Source organism: Amaranthus tricolor, chromosome 11, assembly GCF_026212465.1.
Source record: "Amaranthus tricolor cultivar Red isolate AtriRed21 chromosome 11, ASM2621246v1, whole genome shotgun sequence".
Classification (NCBI taxonomy): domain Eukaryota; kingdom Viridiplantae; phylum Streptophyta; class Magnoliopsida; order Caryophyllales; family Amaranthaceae; genus Amaranthus; species Amaranthus tricolor.
The window spans coordinates 19,482,383-19,501,085 of record NC_080057.1 but is presented as its reverse complement, the minus strand read 5'-3'; the positions used below and the strand labels follow the sequence as shown (position 1 = coordinate 19,501,085).

The 18,703-nt window shown below is 31.9% G+C and overlaps 2 protein-coding genes across 2 annotated transcripts; both read left to right on the top strand.

Annotated features, from left to right (window-relative positions):
• The first annotated feature begins 6,527 nt into the window (after positions 1-6,527).
• LOC130827165 (putative pectinesterase 63) lies at positions 6,528-8,982 on the top strand. The gene is made up of 5 exons (XM_057692813.1): positions 6,528-6,738; positions 6,873-7,215; positions 7,394-7,600; positions 7,686-7,927; positions 8,608-8,982. The coding sequence occupies exons 1-5, from the start codon at positions 6,602-6,604 to the stop codon at positions 8,765-8,767; spliced, it is 1,089 nt and encodes a 362-aa protein (XP_057548796.1). The 5' UTR covers positions 6,528-6,601; the 3' UTR covers positions 8,768-8,982.
• Positions 8,983-12,349: 3,367 nt separating this feature from the next.
• On the top strand, positions 12,350-13,251 carry LOC130827236 (ubiquitin-NEDD8-like protein RUB2). Its single transcript, XM_057692899.1, has one exon. It carries the CDS (start codon positions 12,358-12,360, stop codon positions 13,066-13,068), a length of 711 nt encoding a protein of 236 aa, XP_057548882.1. The 5' UTR covers positions 12,350-12,357; the 3' UTR covers positions 13,069-13,251.
• The last annotated feature ends 5,452 nt before the right edge of the window (positions 13,252-18,703 follow it).

Sequence of the window (18,703 nt, the reverse complement as noted above, 5' to 3'; positions counted from 1 at the left end):
AGCTCGTACTTTGCCATGGGCGCCGGATGGCCGATAACGCTTTTGGCCGTGTCACTATGCCAAGAAATAGAGAAAAATCCACTGATAGAAAATTATTCAGTGATAGAAAATTTATTCATCAATCGAAAGTTATTTAATGATAGAAGGTTCATTCTTTGATAGAAAGCTTACACATTGATAGAACGTTTACTTTTTTATAGAATATTTACTCATTGATAGAACATCTACTTATTGATAGAATAGTTTATGCTAGTGAGAAGTGTGCCTAAGTTAAGTTACCTCAAGGGTATTACAGACTATGATCACACGTACCTTAAGATAGACAAGCTCTATAAGGTCGTGTGTTAGGTATTCTGTTAATGCCTTGGTCGAGTTGATATTATACGTGTTTTGCAAGAGTTTATGTTTGAAAAGAGGAGCATGAAGACCTGCATTCTACCCAAGAACGCATGGTATGGGTTGGAAAGCCCGTAATGAAATTAAGAAGTATAAGTGGCCGATAAACGGTTACTATCTGTGCTTGCGTTTTATGAAATCATCTTACGTTGTTTTATGATATAATGCTATCTAGTAGTTGGCCTTATTATATTTGATGCTAGTTACTGACGTGTATGTGTTTGTGTTTATGTTTGATTGTTGATGACTTTCTATGATTGTCATGCTATGACACATTGGCCTTTGGTCTAATGTCGAGCAGCAGGAGGATCATAGACAGGCGTAGCAGGTACTGGAGCTTCTTTTGCATTGCATTGCATTGCGTTTGGGGAGAGTGATGAGGGCGAAGCAAAACCGGTGTCATACCGCTATCTTTCGATTTTGTAGCTCTTGTTATCTTTTGTAAACTTTGGTTGTATATGTTTTGTTATAAGTCCTTGTGTCCTCCCTCGTATATTTGTATTTCCGCTGCGTAATTTATAACTTTGTATGGTTTTAAGGAGTTAAGTTTTTTTAAAAAAAAACGCAAACGTCGACACTAGAACCACGATCCATGTTTGGCATGTTGATTTGAGAAGCCGGCGACGAATCATTCCGCCGTGACATAGTTTTGATAGGCCGTTGGTACCTTTACTTTATTAGCTTCTTAATAACTTTTGTTTTTCTACAAAGGCGCACAGTTTTAAGGCAAATGCTGCCGAAATTTCCACTCACCTTTTTAAAGTTAATATTTAACGTTTATCTAAATTCTATTTCTTTTTGTTTGATGTAACACCCGAATTTCCTCCCATTCTTTACGGTTTTGGTTTCATTAAGGGGTCGGAAATTCTAGGGTGTTACATGATTACTTGAGCAAGGAAGCAGCAGCCAGAAGCTCATTGTTGAGGCACTCAAACGGTCGAGCGAGCTTGGGTAGGTCGAGTGAAGAGTCGAGCCAAGTTACTACAGCTCGTCAGAAGGCTCTGGAGTAGCGCTCGACAAGTCGAGAAGGTCTGCTCGGTCGAGCAGGCTTAGTACACGGGTTTTGCGAATTTCTATTTTAGTTGCGGGATTTATTTGTGCTTTAATCCATTTGGTCCTAGGGCTTCTAACATGTGATAGGCTATATTAGAGGGCGTAGAGCATCACTAGAAGTAATGAGAGTAAGGCTACACAAGAGAGAAAGCTAGGGTTAGAAACCATAAGAGTTTTCTTCTTCATTAAGTTAGTTTATGGGTGATCTCCATTGTTGAATAGAATCACTATCTTGAGAGTTTGTTCTCAAGTATGTTTGGTTTGTCATTAGTATATTGTTGAATATATTGATGAAAGGAATCATCTTTTGAGGGGGAGGTATCATTAGATACCTCATAAACATATTGTGTTGCTTGTTATTGTGTCTCTTGATTATACTCTGTTTTTCTACTCATTTTCTACTCATAGATCTACCATTATTGAGTCCGAGCCATTCTCTTTCAATGAAAAATAAATAGGGCCTCAGAATTTTTTAATTTGCTTCATTTTTACATGCATGTATGTCTAGTTTCAATTCTTTTTCCTCTATATCAAAGTTATCTTGTTTAAAGGGATATAAAACATATGCTTGTCTAGTATAGGAAGGAACTTGATGTACCGATTCATTCACAAAAGCCCAAAATTTTTTTATAGGTAAAGCTAGTCCTGAGATTTAAGAGATTGAGGGCGAAACATAAATTATGAAGCCTTAATTACTAAACATATTATTATAGATCCCTAACTAAAAAATATTAATGTATCGTTTTTATAAGGCATAAGAGGGTGACCTTGCCTAGTGATGAGGACGTTGTGGTTGAGGCCATTGGTGAGGTGCATTTGAGAATGCAGAATGGCATTGTGAGGAAGCTTAGGGGTGTGAGATATATTCCTAAGAGGATGAGGAATCTAATCTCGTTGAGTTGATTAGAGAAGATTGTGTACACCGTGAAGACTCAAAGTGATAGAGTCTTGAAGGTGGCGAAGGGGTGCTTGGTACACTTGAAGGGTGTGATAGGCAACAATGGCCATGTGTTGCTAAGGAGTGGAGGTTTGCATCATGTTGAAAGGGACGCAAGGCCTAAGTCACGGAGGGTGACATTTAATGATGGTGGCCACAATGATAGGTAGTGCACAAAGAAGGTTGATGAAGGGTTTGGTCTTAAGGGGGAACCAAGACCCAAATCATATGTTGAGGTTGTGATTGGGACACCAAGGAAGGTGTCATTTGATGATGATGAGAGATTTGGGCTTGAGGGGGAGATTTTCGTGCCAAGCACCAAATCTCACGAGGGTCAAGGAAAGACTCGAGGTGAAGATGATTACTTGAGAAAGGAAGCAGCAGCCAGAAGCTCACTGTTGAGGTACTCGAACGGTCGAGCAAGCTTGGGTAGGTCGAGTGAAGGGTCGAGCCAAGTTACTACAGCTCGTCAGAAGGCTCTGGAGTAGCGCTCGACTAGTCGAGAAGGTCTGCTCGGTCGAGCGGGCTTAGTACACGGGTTTTGCGAATTTCTATTTTAGTTGCGGGATTTATTTGTGCTTTAATACATTTGGTCCTAGAGCTTCTAACATGTGCGAGGCTATATTAGAGGGCGTAGAGCATCACTAGAAGTAATGAGAGTAAGGCTACACAAGAGAGAAGCTAGGGTTAGAAACTATGAGAGTTTTCTTCTTCATTATGTTAGTTTATGGGTGATCTCCATTGTTGAATAGAATCACTATCTTGAGAGTTTGTTCTCAAGTATGTTTGGTTTGTCATTAGTGTATTGTTGAATATATTAATGAAAGGAATCATCTTTTGACGGGGAGGTATCATTAGATACCTCATAAACGCATTGTATTGTTTGTTATTGTGTCTCTTGATTATACTCTTTTTTTCTACTCATCTTCTACTCATACTTCTACCATTGTTGGGTCCGAGCCATTCTCTTTCAATGAAAAATAAATAGGGCCTCAGAATTTTTTAAGTTGCTTCATGTTTACATGCATGTATGTCTAGTTTCAATTCTTTTTCCTCTATATCAAAGTTATCTTGTTTAAAGGGATATAAAAAATATGCTTGTATAGTATAGGAAGGAACTTGATGTACCGATTCATTCGCAAAAGCCCAAAAATTTTGTATAGGTAGAGCTAGTCCTGAGATTTAAGAGATTGAGGGCGAAACATAAATTATGAGGCCTTAAATACTAAACATATTATTATAGATCCCTAACTATAAAATATTAATGTATCGTTTTTCTAATTTTTTGGATAGGGTCGGGGCACATATTATCCCCTTGCCCACTTATAAGGTCGGTCCTGTGTACAGGTTATTAGCTCACAATATTTAATTTTTCCTAACAAATAAAACTCAATTAAGAAAATTCTTCTTCTAGCTTAATTTATGCTTGTATGTGATTATTAAATTCTTTTTTGTCTTCAAGGGTGCACTAAGAGAATCATTACATGCATGAAGGATTAATCCTTTATATGTAAGTGGTGAGAATTAAACCTATGTAACAAGCGTGATAGGAAAAATCCTAAACTACGAGGCTAATCTAAGATTTTTAGGGTGTGTTTGACGTAAGGTTTTAAGTAGTGTTTAGCAGATTACTTTAAAGTGAAATATTTAGCGTCAGGTATGAGGAGACATGTGCTGCATCCATACTTCTAGTCCAATGGACTCTTTTATGAGGGGGCATATTAGAGTATATAACATATCCTTGAGTCTTAACCATTAGCTTAAGCTTTTGGTTTAGTTGGTTCCTTGACAGTGAAAAGCACAAAATCTTAACTTACAAATTTAAATGCGGAAAAAGTAAGAATCATTATAATCAACAACATCAAGAGTTATCGAGTTTCACTGAATGTAGATTACGTCTTCCCAAGGCTGGGATTTGTTTATTAATGGATGAAATACAAAGTTCTTGAAGAACTTCCATAGAGGTCTAGGAGGGAGGTTTTTAGAGTTAAAGAATATAATTAAGTGTTTTAGGCTAGAAGATTAGGATTGCAATTGCAAGAGAATCATCCAGAATTTGGATTAGTTAAGAATACATGTATATAGATGGTATTTGTATATCATACCATTAACCCGTACAATAGAGAAAGGAGTTTAAACAAAGCAATGCACAAAAAGATTTGCCCCGATAAGCTTAACTCGAGTCGGCATTCAGAAGAGCATGCCTGAAGCCAAGTCGGCTTTCAGGAGGGCAAGCTTGAAGCCGACTCGGCTTTTTCACATGCCTCAAAAATCGACCTATTTAACAGACAAAAAATTGAGTTTCTTTGGGACATGCACAAGTAAAGTCGACTCGACTTACTCTTCTATCCCTAATCTTCAATATTTTCCTCTACTGCTCAAATAATCCTTTTGGTTCCCAAAACCAAACCTCCTACATAGCCCAACAATACTAAACACTAATAAATAAATCGGCTATCCACTTGAGAAATATACAACAATTAACTTTTTTTCACATTCAGCTCTAAATTAAAGTCAACATTAAGTAACTCTGTTGGTTTGTGTTTTAGTTTTTACTTGCAATTTGAATTTTAATATTGTCCAATTTGTTTTTAATTGTAGTAACCTATTAGGTTAACTGGTTCCCGTGTTATATACGGTTATGATAAATTATTTCTTAAATACTTGTGAAAATTAGAGGTGTTCATTTGGGTGATTGAGTAGGTTGTGGATGGGTGTCATTCAGTTCAGTTGTATTTCGGATCGGTTATTTTTCGGATGCGTGTTACGACGGGTCACACTCGGGTCAGGTCGGTTAGTCATGGTTCGGTTGAAGATCAGTTATTTGAGCTATTGGGTTAGCATCGGTTCGGTGTCGGTTAAAGTTCGCATCGAGTAGTCAATCGGTCTCGGACTGTCATCGATTAATAATTGATTCGGTTTTACCGAGTACAGATCGGGATCGGGTTCGGGTATTATTTTCCAGTAGAATTCGACTACGAATTAATAATTACTATAGATCGAGTCAATATCAGATTAAGTTGTTAGACATTTTTTAATTGATGATAAGATTCGCCTTAGTTAAGGCAAAATAGTTAAAATGCAAATCAATTGGTGATTATTACTTTGTTACTTTTACTTGTTTGACTGTAAATTAAAACTAAAGTTTTATTATTTTTCATCTAAATTGATTATAAATAGTTAAATAAACATTGACCATTGATTATTAACTCTAAATATATGAAACCATGTATGTATAAAATTTAATTTATTAAAATTTCTATTACTTTATTTATTAGATTAACTAATAAGATGATTAAATATGAGTCGATCATACCTCTATGTTAAAAATTGGTTCAGGTTTATAGCATTTTGATTAAAAATTCGTTCGGGTTAAGTCGTTTTTAGCTGATCAAGTTCGGTTTTGAGCATGATTCGGGTCGGTCAATATTAGGTTCGGGTAATCTCAATTAACGGTTATATATCGGTTATAAAAATCGATCGCAGTTCGGGTTCGATTTTACGATTTACGGTCGTAAATCAGTTCTGGCGCAACTTGGGTGCGGATAATGTCGGTTCGATAAACCTAAAAAAAACACATATTTTTGGGTCAGTTAACTTTCTATTTCGGTTCAAATTTTCGGGTTGGATCACATTTGAACAGCTCCAGTGAAAATCAAAAAAAATATATATTGTTAGTAATAATATATAAGCTAGCGTATTAATTATCTTTAATATTAAAGAACCATTCCAACATGAATTGTAGTGAACTCATTAAAATCACCGAGTACTAAGAATACAAAATATGATTGTAACAATGCAAATGACGTCATCATAAATTTTTTGGGGGAAAAAATTTTCATGATAGCATGATACGTAGTCATTTTTAAAAGAATCTGATATCAACTAATTAATTAGTTTTTAAAAGAATTAATGTAATACAGTTGAGATATCTTTTAAGAATGTAATATTTATGCATCGAAGAATAGGATGGAAATTTTAATTTTTAGCATAAATTTTGCTTATTTTAGTCTTTTTGCTAATAGCCATTGTTATTTTAGTTGAATAAATTTCACGAATTTTTTTTTTGGTTTTAATTTTCTCACCCCTCATATCCTATATAAATTAAAAACTATTTTATTCAACAAAATATAGTATTAATAATAATAAAGCCTGGTAAAGAAAATAAGGTGAAATAAACCAGGTGAAAAACTAGGGTGTAAATAAATATCCAAAATGGCTAAACAAATTAATATTATTTTTGTTAGTTTTCTCGTTATTAATGTAGCTTTTTCAATCAATGCGCAAACTCCTATTCCAGCAAATAAAGCTGAAATCAATAAATGGTTTCAAACTGCAATTAAACCAATTGGGTATTTACATAATTAACATTTTATTTTTTATTTTTGTCATTTTTTTTTACATGTTTATTTATTTATTTATTTTTATTTTATGTACGCAAAGATACACTATATATATAATTGTTTTTATATTTTTGAAATCGCAGTAAACAAACTTCATTAGAACCTAACGTAATTAAAGCAGAGAATGGAGGTGTACAAATCATCGAAGTGAAACAAGACGGAACTGGAAAATTTAAGACAATATCAGATGCTGTTAAACATGTTAAAGTCGGAAATCAAAAGCGAGTAATTATCAAAATTGGTCCTGGAGAATATAGAGAAAAAGTTACAATCGAAAGATATCAATCCTATATCACATTTTTAGGTGATCCAAAAAATAAGCCAACAATAACATTTGCTGGAACCGCTCTTCAATATGGAACAGCAGATAGTGCAACATTGATTGTAGAAGCTGATTATTTTGTTGCTGCAAATATAATTGTTTCGGTATAAATTTTTTTTATTCTAATTATTTATATCGAGTTTTATTTTGACATTTTTTTAAAATTTCAAATATTTATCCTTTTAAATTTTTCAATATATGATTTGTTTTGCATAAAAGAATGTTAAATAATAACCACTACAATCAAAACTTTTGATAATTTGGATATGATGTTATATGTAGAATTCAGCTCCAAGGCCAGATGGTAAAAGAAAGGGTGCACAAGCTGTTGCATTGAGAATCACCGGTGATAAAGCTGCTTTTTATAACTGTAGATTTATCGGATTTCAAGATACCGTTTGTGATGATAGGGGAAACCATCTATTCAAGGATTGCTATATCGAAGGAACCGTTGATTTTATCTTTGGCAGTGCAAGATCACTGTATTTGGTATAAAGAATTTGTTATTAATTCATATTATGTTTTTATTTTATTTGAAAAAACCATTGAAATTATGTTGTATTTAATTTTGCAGAACTGTGAGATTAATGTTTTACCGGGTGATAATTACGCGGTGATTACTGCTCATGGAAGAAAGAATGCAATTGAAAGAGGAGGATACTCGTTTGTACATTGTAAAGTAATTGGATCAGGTGGTAATGCACATTTAGGTAGAGCATGGTTTGAAGCTGCTCGGGTTATTTTCTCTTATTGTGATATTAGTGATGTCATTAAATCTGATGGATGGTCCGACAACAACAAGCCACAAGTTCAAAAGTATGCTAACCTTTTCCCTTGTCTTATTGCTTTAGCAACACCAATATATCATTTATTTAAATTCATATTATTTTAATGATCAAATGTATCACTATATTATACTCCCTTCTATTCACCTTAGAAGTCCCATTTGACTTTTTACGGATTTTAAGGAGAGCTAAAAGTGGGACCCTAAGGGTAGGAAAGAGAGTGATATTATGGGTTTTTAATGCAAGGGAGGAAAATTAGTATGGGTAATAAAGGGTATAATTGAAAATAGATAAAGCTATTAAGGGCATAAAAGTCAAAAACCCATACCAAAAATAGAAATGGGACAATTAAGGTGACTTGACCATAAAAAGAAATGGGACACATAAGCTGAATAGGAGAGAGTATATGTTAAATTAGGCTATTAAATTAGACTGAGCTTATTGTAAATGCCAGTAATTATCAGGAAAAATACGAGATGCACACACTTCATAAACCAAGAAGTATATACCATCTCAAAACCATATGGCAATGGGAAAAAAGGATCCAATAACTTATAAAGTGCGCACAACATATTTAATTTGTCGATGTAAGATAAATCATCCTAACAATATATAAAATCTAGATCGATATTAATTAAATACTATAGAAGATACTTCACCATGTAAAATAAGAAAATTATATATTACTCCTAAGTTATTTGTTGTATGCAGGACTGTGTTCTTTGGAGAATTTAACAATAAGGGTTTGGGTGGAGCAACAGACAAAAGAGTTCCATATACAAAGAAGTTAACTCATGTACAGGCTAAGACATTTATTAGTTTGGAGTATATTGATGGAGCAAAGTGGCTACTTCCACCACCTCAATTGTAAAGCTTATTTGATTCATCATAACCAAAAACATCACAATACAACTTTTAAAATAAGTACTTTAAAAAATCACATTTATGTTTAATTATGTACAATATGTGCTTTGCATATAAAAATGTAAAAGCTGTTTATTAGATGGTCAATTTTGTTTAAAAATTAATGTATAATTTTTAGTGAATGTTTTGTGAGGCAATATAGCATAAAATGTAGAATGGTCGTAATAATTTTGAACAACCATTAAAATAAAAATTACACAAAATTTATATCATGTATTTAATGGTCTAGTATAAATGTTGTATATCCTGGTATAAGTTTTTTTTAACGATTCTAGATTTGATTAATTCAAATGATATACTTTCTATAAAAAAAAATTTAATTTAATAAAAATTAATGTAAATACTACAACTCTTTTAACTTTTATTTCCCAAGTTAGGGGAGGGATGGGGAGCTAGGCACGGGTAGAAAGGGGTGGGGGACGGCGCACTGATGCAGGGGAGGGCTAGGGTAGTCATGTTTGTGAAGGTGGGGGTTAGAATTGGTTGGTGAAGGTTTTGTTGTTTAATTAATAATATTTTTATTAGTATGTTCATACCGTCCCAACTTTTAAAGACCAAATTATAGAATTTTCTTGATTAATAATATTAAACCGCTTGTGTATACTACATTACTTGATTAGAAATTAGAATTTTTAGTTGTGCATTTATATGTAAGATTCATATAAATTAAGAGCATGGTTTGTAATAGAAGAAATTTAATTATAAAAACGCAATTTTAGAAATTGTTTAACTAAAACAAAGTGGTTTGTTATATATTATGTTTTTGGTTGAGTGTTCTCTCAAATCATTTGTAATGCCTTAAATATTTCCAAATTGAATCTTATTTCCTACACCTCTATTTAAATATTTCAGTAATAGATGAATAAAAACAAAACCATCCAAGTTAGATGATACATTTCAATGGAAAGTTAATCAATACTTGATTGTGTACTCAGAAAATCATATATCTGAACCCACAAGCTTATCTCCATAAAAAGACAAAAATCATAAATCTAATCAGTAAATCATGCATTTCTAGGCATTACAACTGCCCATACAATACCTACTATTGTCGTGAAATTCACATGTAATCTCTCTTTTCACTTTTTATTGATCCACTTGTACGAAAATAAGTCACTCACATTATATGACTGACTATTAGTATCAAAATATCTTAAAATATAACAAATTAAATTAACACTGTAATAAACCACAGCACAAAATAAATATGTCTACAAAATAAACTCTTATTTTCACTTTAATGCAAGTATAAAGTACTTATAAGACATAATAACCAAGAAACTTCATTTAGAAAGAAAACCAAATCAACCTTTGAAATGGAACACAACACCGATAAATAATCAAAGAATAGTTATGTTAAGTTGTGTAGATTGTTACATTATGTTAGTTAGTTAGTTAGAACTTAGCTTGTTATAACTGTCTCGTTTCACCTTAGTTATGCTAAGTTAGTTTCTTTATATATATATATATATATATATATATATATATATATATATATATATATATATATATATATATATATATATATATATATATATATATATATATATATATATATATATATATATATATATATATATATAGTAACTCTTATGTATTTATTCTGATTATTGAATAAAATCAGACAGACAAGTTTTGTATTCTTCTTTTCTTTGCATTAGTTTCTAGTCCTTCTCTTTTCAACATATAACTACTTGCTGGTTTGTGCACCTAACTTATACAGTCTAGAACATATATGGCTCGCTTATGTGTGTTTTGAGGTAGAGATGTTTAAAATGGGTGTGTATAGTGTGTATGAAAATAACAACAAAAAATATGCAATTATGAAATTAATATTCTATTTATTTCTTTTTATTTGTCCACTTTTCTTTTTTACGTATTTTAAAGTTAATTTTGAGCCTCGATATCTCTTAGTACGCAAAATAAAAAATTGTAAAAATTATATATTAAATTTCTTTGCATCATGACGAATCTAATAAGATCTCACATGAATATAAAGCAAGCAGAAGCCCACTGATGTGGCCACTCATTCGAGCGCAATTATGCTCGTCCAAGCAAGGAGTAGCAGGCCCAAAAGTGTGGGTTTCTATTATGTGCGGGATTTCCTTGAGAAATAAGTTTATTTATTCTTGAGTTGCTTCTAATATGTTGTATGCTATATAAGGGAGCTTAGAGCATCATTAGAAGATATGAGGAGAGCCTAATACATAAAAACAACTAGGGTTTTAGCCAATAGAGTTCTTTCTATCGTGTTTAGTGCATTTGAGAATGATTGTCATGAAAGGTTTAATCTTTACTTTGAGAGATTGTTCTCAAAGCTTGTGTGAGGTCTATAATTGAAGTATTTCACCTAGCAATATGCCAATATGGTACAAAATATCTATTTACTTTGGTCTAAAATTTGAAATAGATAAGCTTTTTAATAAAAAAAATCAATTAATAAGCTTTAGCAAAACTTATTTCCAAAAATAAGCGCTTCTTATCCCAAAGCTGAGGTTTGGCCCTGTTCGCCGTTGGTAACAGGGAATAAAGCTCTGTGGTTAAGAAAAAGTCAAGCTTTTTGTTAACTGTTACTAACAGCGAAAAAAGAGAGCCCTAGTCAAAAGGGTCAAACCTTTGTTTGATGTTTGCAATTAGTAACTATGAACAAAGATTTGACCTTGTTTAACCTCGGGAGAAATGAATTAAAATGAGTCTAAAACAATTTTTAAAACACATCAGTTCGAAGTTAGTAAGAGACTAACATGGAACAAAGATGTGGTCAAAAAAAGACAAACACCTTTATTCCCACTAGTAAGTGGGAACAAAGATGTTTGACTTTTTTGAACAAATCTTTATTCGCAGACTCGCAGTTACCAACTAAGAACAAACTAAGTGATTTTTTTTGCCAAATTATTTGTTCGTTGTTACCATTTGTGAACATAATCCCAAGTCCTAACCTAAAATCTGGGCTGTAGGTACTTATTTTTCGAGAAGTTTCACCGAAACTTATATTTTGATCCTTTTGTTTTTGTTCAAATTTTCCTTTGATCCTTTTGTTTTTGTTTTTCCTATTTTGTTTCTTAAAAGCCCAATCCAACCCTTTTTTAGCCGGTTGCCCAAAGCTAATTCGCACATATCTATAAAACTAAAAAACTATTTTGTGTTGTAAAACAAAAAAAAACATTGGAATATACATTGTTCAAAGTTGCTTAGAATTAACGCAACTGAATCCAATCCTTTTTCCAAGTCCAATATAAAAGTATAACCCAATTTTATTTTTCATAAATTTTCAGTAAGATTATTTTGTTGGACTGGTTCATTATGCACTTATTATTTTAAAGTGAATAAGTGATCACTTATAACTTCAAACCTTGAAATGATTACTTATAGTTTTAAAGTTATTAATTTTTATAGTTTTAGAGTGATTTATTTTACAAAATTTTTTATATAAGACGATTTCACGATAAGACATGCTCATACATAACTTATATAGTCAAATCCATACATATTATCAACCTACAAAATTTTTATTTTAAAATTATCTAACCCAGGTCTATGAGAAGAGTAGCTATTTATTTTGACCTCAATAAATGGTTGATGTGCATTGTGCACCATACAGAATCTAATCCCCATATAAGCTGTAGCGCAGCATCCCACACCGCCCATTTTTCCGAATCCAATTCTCAAATCCAACAACAAATACCCATTACAAATACCCATTTCTTACCATTTCTTCCTCTACTAAATCGTCATTTTCTGCACAATCTTGATCTTCAAACCCAAAAAATCCCCAAAATGCAAATCTTCGTCAAAACCCTAACAGGAAAAACCATCACACTTGAAGTCGAATCGTCGGACACAATCGACAATGTGAAATCAAAGATCCAAGACAAAGAAGGGATTCCACCAGATCAACAGCGTTTGATCTTTGCTGGAAAACAATTAGAAGATGGAAGAACACTTGCTGATTACAATATTCAGAAAGAATCAACACTTCATTTGGTTCTTCGGCTTCGTGGAGGTACGATGATTAAGGTGAAAACCTTAACTGGGAAAGAAATCGAGATCGATATAGAACCAAATGATACAATTGATCGAATTAAAGAAAGGGTTGAAGAGAAAGAAGGAATTCCTCCTGTTCAACAAAGGTTGATCTATGCTGGGAAACAACTTGCTGATGATAAGACTGCTAAGGATTATAATATTGAAGGTGGTTCTGTTCTTCATCTTGTTCTTGCTCTTAGAGGTGGTGCTATCGATCTTTAAATATGTTAATGGGATTTGGGTAAAGATTTTGGCTTTTAGAGTATTTATATGGTGTTTGTTATTGTTGACAATTTGGAAATGTTAAATACAGTATAATTAATGCTATTGCTCTTACTGATTCTGGCTTGTTTTCTGTTTAATTATTGGGTTATAATATTGGGTTTTTGCATTGATTTTGGTTGATTTAATTGTTGTTTATTGTTTAAGTATTTATAATTTGGGTGTGATTGATGTTCTTGGAGATTATTTTCCTGACATTTTTTATGCCCAAGAAGTTGAATGTCTTATATGTTTGTCTTTTACCTTCTTTGCAAAACAACTATTAGTGGGAGATCTTCTTTAAGGTTTGATTTGATTATTGATACCTTTAGAGGCCGTTAGTCGGCAGGTATGGTTAGTTGGAAATGCTTAGTTGAATTTCAATTATCAGGGTGTTTCTCAAATGACACTGTGATAGCTGATAGTTGATTACATTGGCCGATTAATTTTAAACCTGCTGCTATTAGCTTGTTCAAAATCACCTTATTTACCAAACATTAACATTGACCGGTTTAATCACCCAACTCGTTTATTGAGTCAAAATAAGCTAAAATTATCCCCTATATGATTTTCTTCACTAAACTCATTCTTATACATTACCTTTGAAAAACGTGGTATTAGATGGTAATGAAAAATTGTGAACAAATATATTTTTTATTAATTAAAGTTTCATTACGATGGGAATGATATGTTACATTTCATAAAAATTCACACTACAAATTAATACTATTTTTTTACTATTTAGTACTAATAACTAAACGAACGAGCCGTTAGTAGTTTAGTGTATGAATTCTTTGATTGAAGAAAGATAGTGTCCGTTCTTAATTATGGTCTTGCCCAAGTTTATGCTAAGCTGAGCCTGTTGAAGAAAGACATATACGTTGGTCCGCCCTTATCAGAACTGTTCAATTGGGTTTGAAATTCGAATAACCGGAATCCAAGCTTGACACCACCCGAATCCAAAATAAGCTCTGCACCTAAATGTACACCTTTGCTGTTATTGGTGTAGAAAGTGGCGAATAGACTGTTGAGCGACTTAACTATGAATGTATGATTAGTGCTGTATAGTGTATAAATTTCTTGTTTGAGTTTCTGATTTGATAAGATCCAGAATTAGTGAAATCTGATGATTAGTGAAATATGATGGTGTTGCCTTGGGGTATTGTAATGGAGTTTAGAGGCTATATATATTCAGATTTTGGTTTCTGGTTTGGGGTTGTTAGGGAATGTGCAATTAGAGTAGATCCTGTGGTGCAAGATTCTAAGTATTTGTCCCTTTGTGTTTGTATTAAATGATTTCTTTGAATTTAAATCTGCACCACATGAGTTATGAGTTATATGGCGCAAACTCAATAACACGAAAAAAGTAACTTTTTTTAGTCATTTTAGGTAAAAACTATGGTTGTATGTTGGTAGCATCGTATCTAATGATCGATTTTTGAAGGTTTTCAAATCTACTGAACTAATAGTATCCTACCATTGTGGCTTGTGTACTAAAGGCTTATCTTATCTTGATCAAAGTTCAACTTCGTGTGAATAAGAAGCATCGAAAATTTTACATTTACAAATTACAATGCATTGCAAATCAATTGATAGATGCATTTATAAATAAAATAGAGTTTTTTTGGTAGAAACTAAAATTTAGTTAGTTTCTTAAAAAAATCATTTTAATTAATTTCTAATTAAAATTTAATTTTTGTAGGTAGTTTTTGATAAAATTTTTTTTATTTAGATAGCTAATGATAATTTCATTCTTTATAAGGAATGTTTTACAGACAAAAATTACAGCTTATCTTATATGAGACCGTTTTACTATGAGATGAGCCCATATAATTAATCCATTTATTTAATTGATTACTTTAAGATCATTAGTGATTGTTTTAAGATTATAAGTAATCACTCTAGGACCATAAAAAATGATTATTTTAACATTGTAAGCTGGAATACACGGACACGCCACTGAACCTGCGTGTCGCGTGTCGGACACGGACACGCGAAAATTCGTGTCCGACATGCCAAATGAAGTGTCCAATATTTTAATATTTTTTCGCACACGTGGACACGGCAAGGACACGGAAGGGACACAGCAAGGGACATGGCAATGAGTCAAGGACACATTTTTTAAAAAAAAAAAAATAAAAATAAAAAGTATTTTTTATTTCTACATGGTGTTGCCCCACCTCCATTCCCATTTTTTTGTATATCTTCTTTGAATATTTGTTAATTGTTATTTGTTAATGTTAAATTGTTAATGTGTTATTTGTTAATCTTAAATTCTTAATCTTAGTGTTTGTAATTTGAATTTTGAAAAGTTGAAAAATTGTGAGTTTTATGTTTTTAAAGTGTTTATTTACATATATTAAATGAAAGATTGTAAAATTATCTTTAATTTGATATATTTATTATATTACCATTTTCATGTCCCCGTGTCCCCGTGTCCCTGTGTCCGCCATTTTTAAGTTGGCATTTTCCCGTACCCGTGTCGTGTCCATGTCCGTTTTAGTGCAACCTAGATTGTAAGTGATCACTTTAACGTTATAAGTAATCACTTTAAGACAAAAAGTGTATATTGGATCAACCCAATAGAGATGGTATCACCGTAAAACCGTCTCATTTAAGAACTAGTGCAAAAATTAACTTGTGAGAATATTAGTATTTTTTTTATCACAAATTCTTGTATGAGACGATCTGACCGTGAGACGTACCCCATACTTAGGTTAAATAGTCTAATAATAGAAACTTTAACATAATGAGCTTTTTGTATGGACCCGTCTCACAGTGAGACAGTCTCATACAAGAGGGTTGATGTGTGAATGAGATTATAATAAAGTGGTATGATTATTTTTCAAATAAGAAATTGAGGCAAAAAGAATTAGATGGACAAAAAAGAAAAATAAGAAAGGCAAAATTGGTGGGACTAAAAATGTTAATACAAATATTGGAAACTTAATTCGAATGCTCCTTTTGTCCCATTTAAATTGTAACTCTTACTAAATGTATAAATTTTAATTTATAGTTAATGGATAAGACAAATAACAAGTTAAGGATAAGTAAATGAATTAAAAGAAAGAAATGTGTTTACAAATAGGGGTGTTTATAATCGGATATCCGAAAAGTAGGGTATCCGGAACATCGGGTATTTAATTTAGTGGCCCGTGTCTCGGCCCGACTTATCTAGTGTACCGTTAGTGAAACGTAACAGGTAGCAGGTAACAGTATCCTCTCTATTTTAGTTTGGTTAGTAGTTATTTCTTTTGTCCCTTAGAGTTTCACCTTAACTTAAAATATGTGATTGTTTTTTTAGTGTTATAGTGTAAAGTTAAAGGACGGAGGAAGGATTACTTAGTCTCATAGTTAGGCAACCGCACCAAGTCAAAAATTTTTTTTTATAAAAAAACTCTCTAGTATAACGTGTTGGCGGGTACCCCTTAATATTTTTTTGTAGCCCATGACCCGACCCGTAAAATATATTGTTTTAGAAAATTGACCCACCGTTTAAGATGCGGGTCGGGTCAAGAGAGTTGAATTTTTTTGAACACCCCTATTTATGAATGTGATAAAAAAAGATTTGCGAGACTATTATCACAAAAGTCAAGTGAAAAAGATGAAAGCTAAGTGAAACAACCTTAAATAAAAAACCACAAATTCTTAATTTTGACAGTTTCATTGAGAAATAATTCTGAATTAGGTTAATTATTTCAACTAAATTAATTAAAACATCCCAGCTCGCCTTGTGTTTAGAATAATCACTTTTAATTGTTTAACGTCTATTGCGTTATTTTGGATGATAAATTTGACAACTTGGACATCAAATACTCTTTTAAAAACTTTTTTGGCTCTTTTTATGAACTTGTCTCGTCATTGGACGATCTCATACAATAATTAATATAAATAAGTCGCAAATTTAATAAAATTAACAGACTAGATGTCATAATAAATCTGAATTACGAGTATCGACTCAAATTTCAAACCAAGCCCATAAATAATTGCTGGATATATTTACGAACGTTTAGAAAAAGTAAGCTTGTTTAAGCATCCATGCATCCAAGTAGAGTAGGCTTTGTTTGTTGTTAATAACAACGAATGAAGGAATGACAATCTTAAAAATTAAAAAAAAAAGTCAAAGGGACTTTGTTCCCTGTTAAATAACAACAAACAAAAGAGTGTTGATAAAAAATGTTCAAGTCCTTGTTCGCTGATGTTAACAACGAACACAACTTACAGTGAACAGCGCGTTGACCATATTTGACCAGCATTCCTATGCTTATTGTTTAATAACCGTGAACAAAGGTCTTCTAGATTTGTATTGTTCGTTGTGAGTACTTCAATTAGCCGTTACTTAGTTCGTTGTTACTAACTGAGAACAAGTGTTCTTTAAAACTGATAAAAATGCTTATATTCTATCTATCCAAAGTCTCATTCTTCTCTTAATTAAGTATTGTTTTAAAACATACGGTGATCACAAGTTTAGTTAAAGTATATAGCTCTAGTTTGTTTATATGGTAATTACTCATACATACTAATAAAAATGTTGGAAAATAACAAGTGTTTTTTTTATAGAGCCTTGACAAATGAAATTATTTTAGTGGATGATAGTTGATTACATGATAATATTTACCTAATTTAGAATATTTTTTTTAATTGGAGTTAAATTAGGTAAAATATTTAAATAATTTCTTATAGCAATTCTATATACCCAATCTAGAATTTGATATGTTAGAGGGTCTTTTCCCTGAATAATATTGCAATTTAGGGACATAATTCCCACCTTACGTCAATGAAAAACATAATTCTCTATCAACCGTGCATGTAGGATGGATTTTTTTTTTTTTTTTTTTTATAAATTTTGCCATATAAAATCACAATGTAAGATAGTGTTTTCCCTTTGAAAACAAAACGCCATCTAAAATGGCGGTCTACTGATTTATTTATTTATTTTAGTTTCTTGTGTTAATAAATAGAATCGCCATCTGAGATAGCGGTTTAATATTAAGAGCAATCCGGCATCTTAAATGGTGGTTTACTTATACACTAGTATAAAAATAAAAAAAAAATAATAAAAATCTCATATTCGTTGCGTCCTGGAGTTCAGCATTGGACATATAGATTCCTTGCTACTGCATGATATGATATTTCTTTGATGATTATATGTCTATCAATTATTTTTTTTAACTATTAACCGCATGAATAATGCCTAGCGCTGTATTGAACGAAAAAGTGGAAAATACACCTACGAAAAACCTTTATCTGAGATGGTGATCTATCTTTTTTTATTTGGTTTAAAAATTTTTTATTAAAATAAAACCGTTTTTAGATAGTGGTTTATTAATTTTTTTTGAAAAACCGCTAACTAAGACAACGATTTTATTTAAATATAAATGAAAAAATATATATTACAATCCTACGTGGACGTATATAAGAAAATAAGTTTGCTTGTTACACAAAATGGGAATTATGTTATAAAAAAACAATTTTAAGGGAAAAGACTCTGTTAGATCGAAGAAAAAGTGATGAATGCAATATATTAATTTTTTTAAAATCAGCATTATATATTTTCTTAAAAAAGTCATATATTCGATAAATTTAATCACGATAA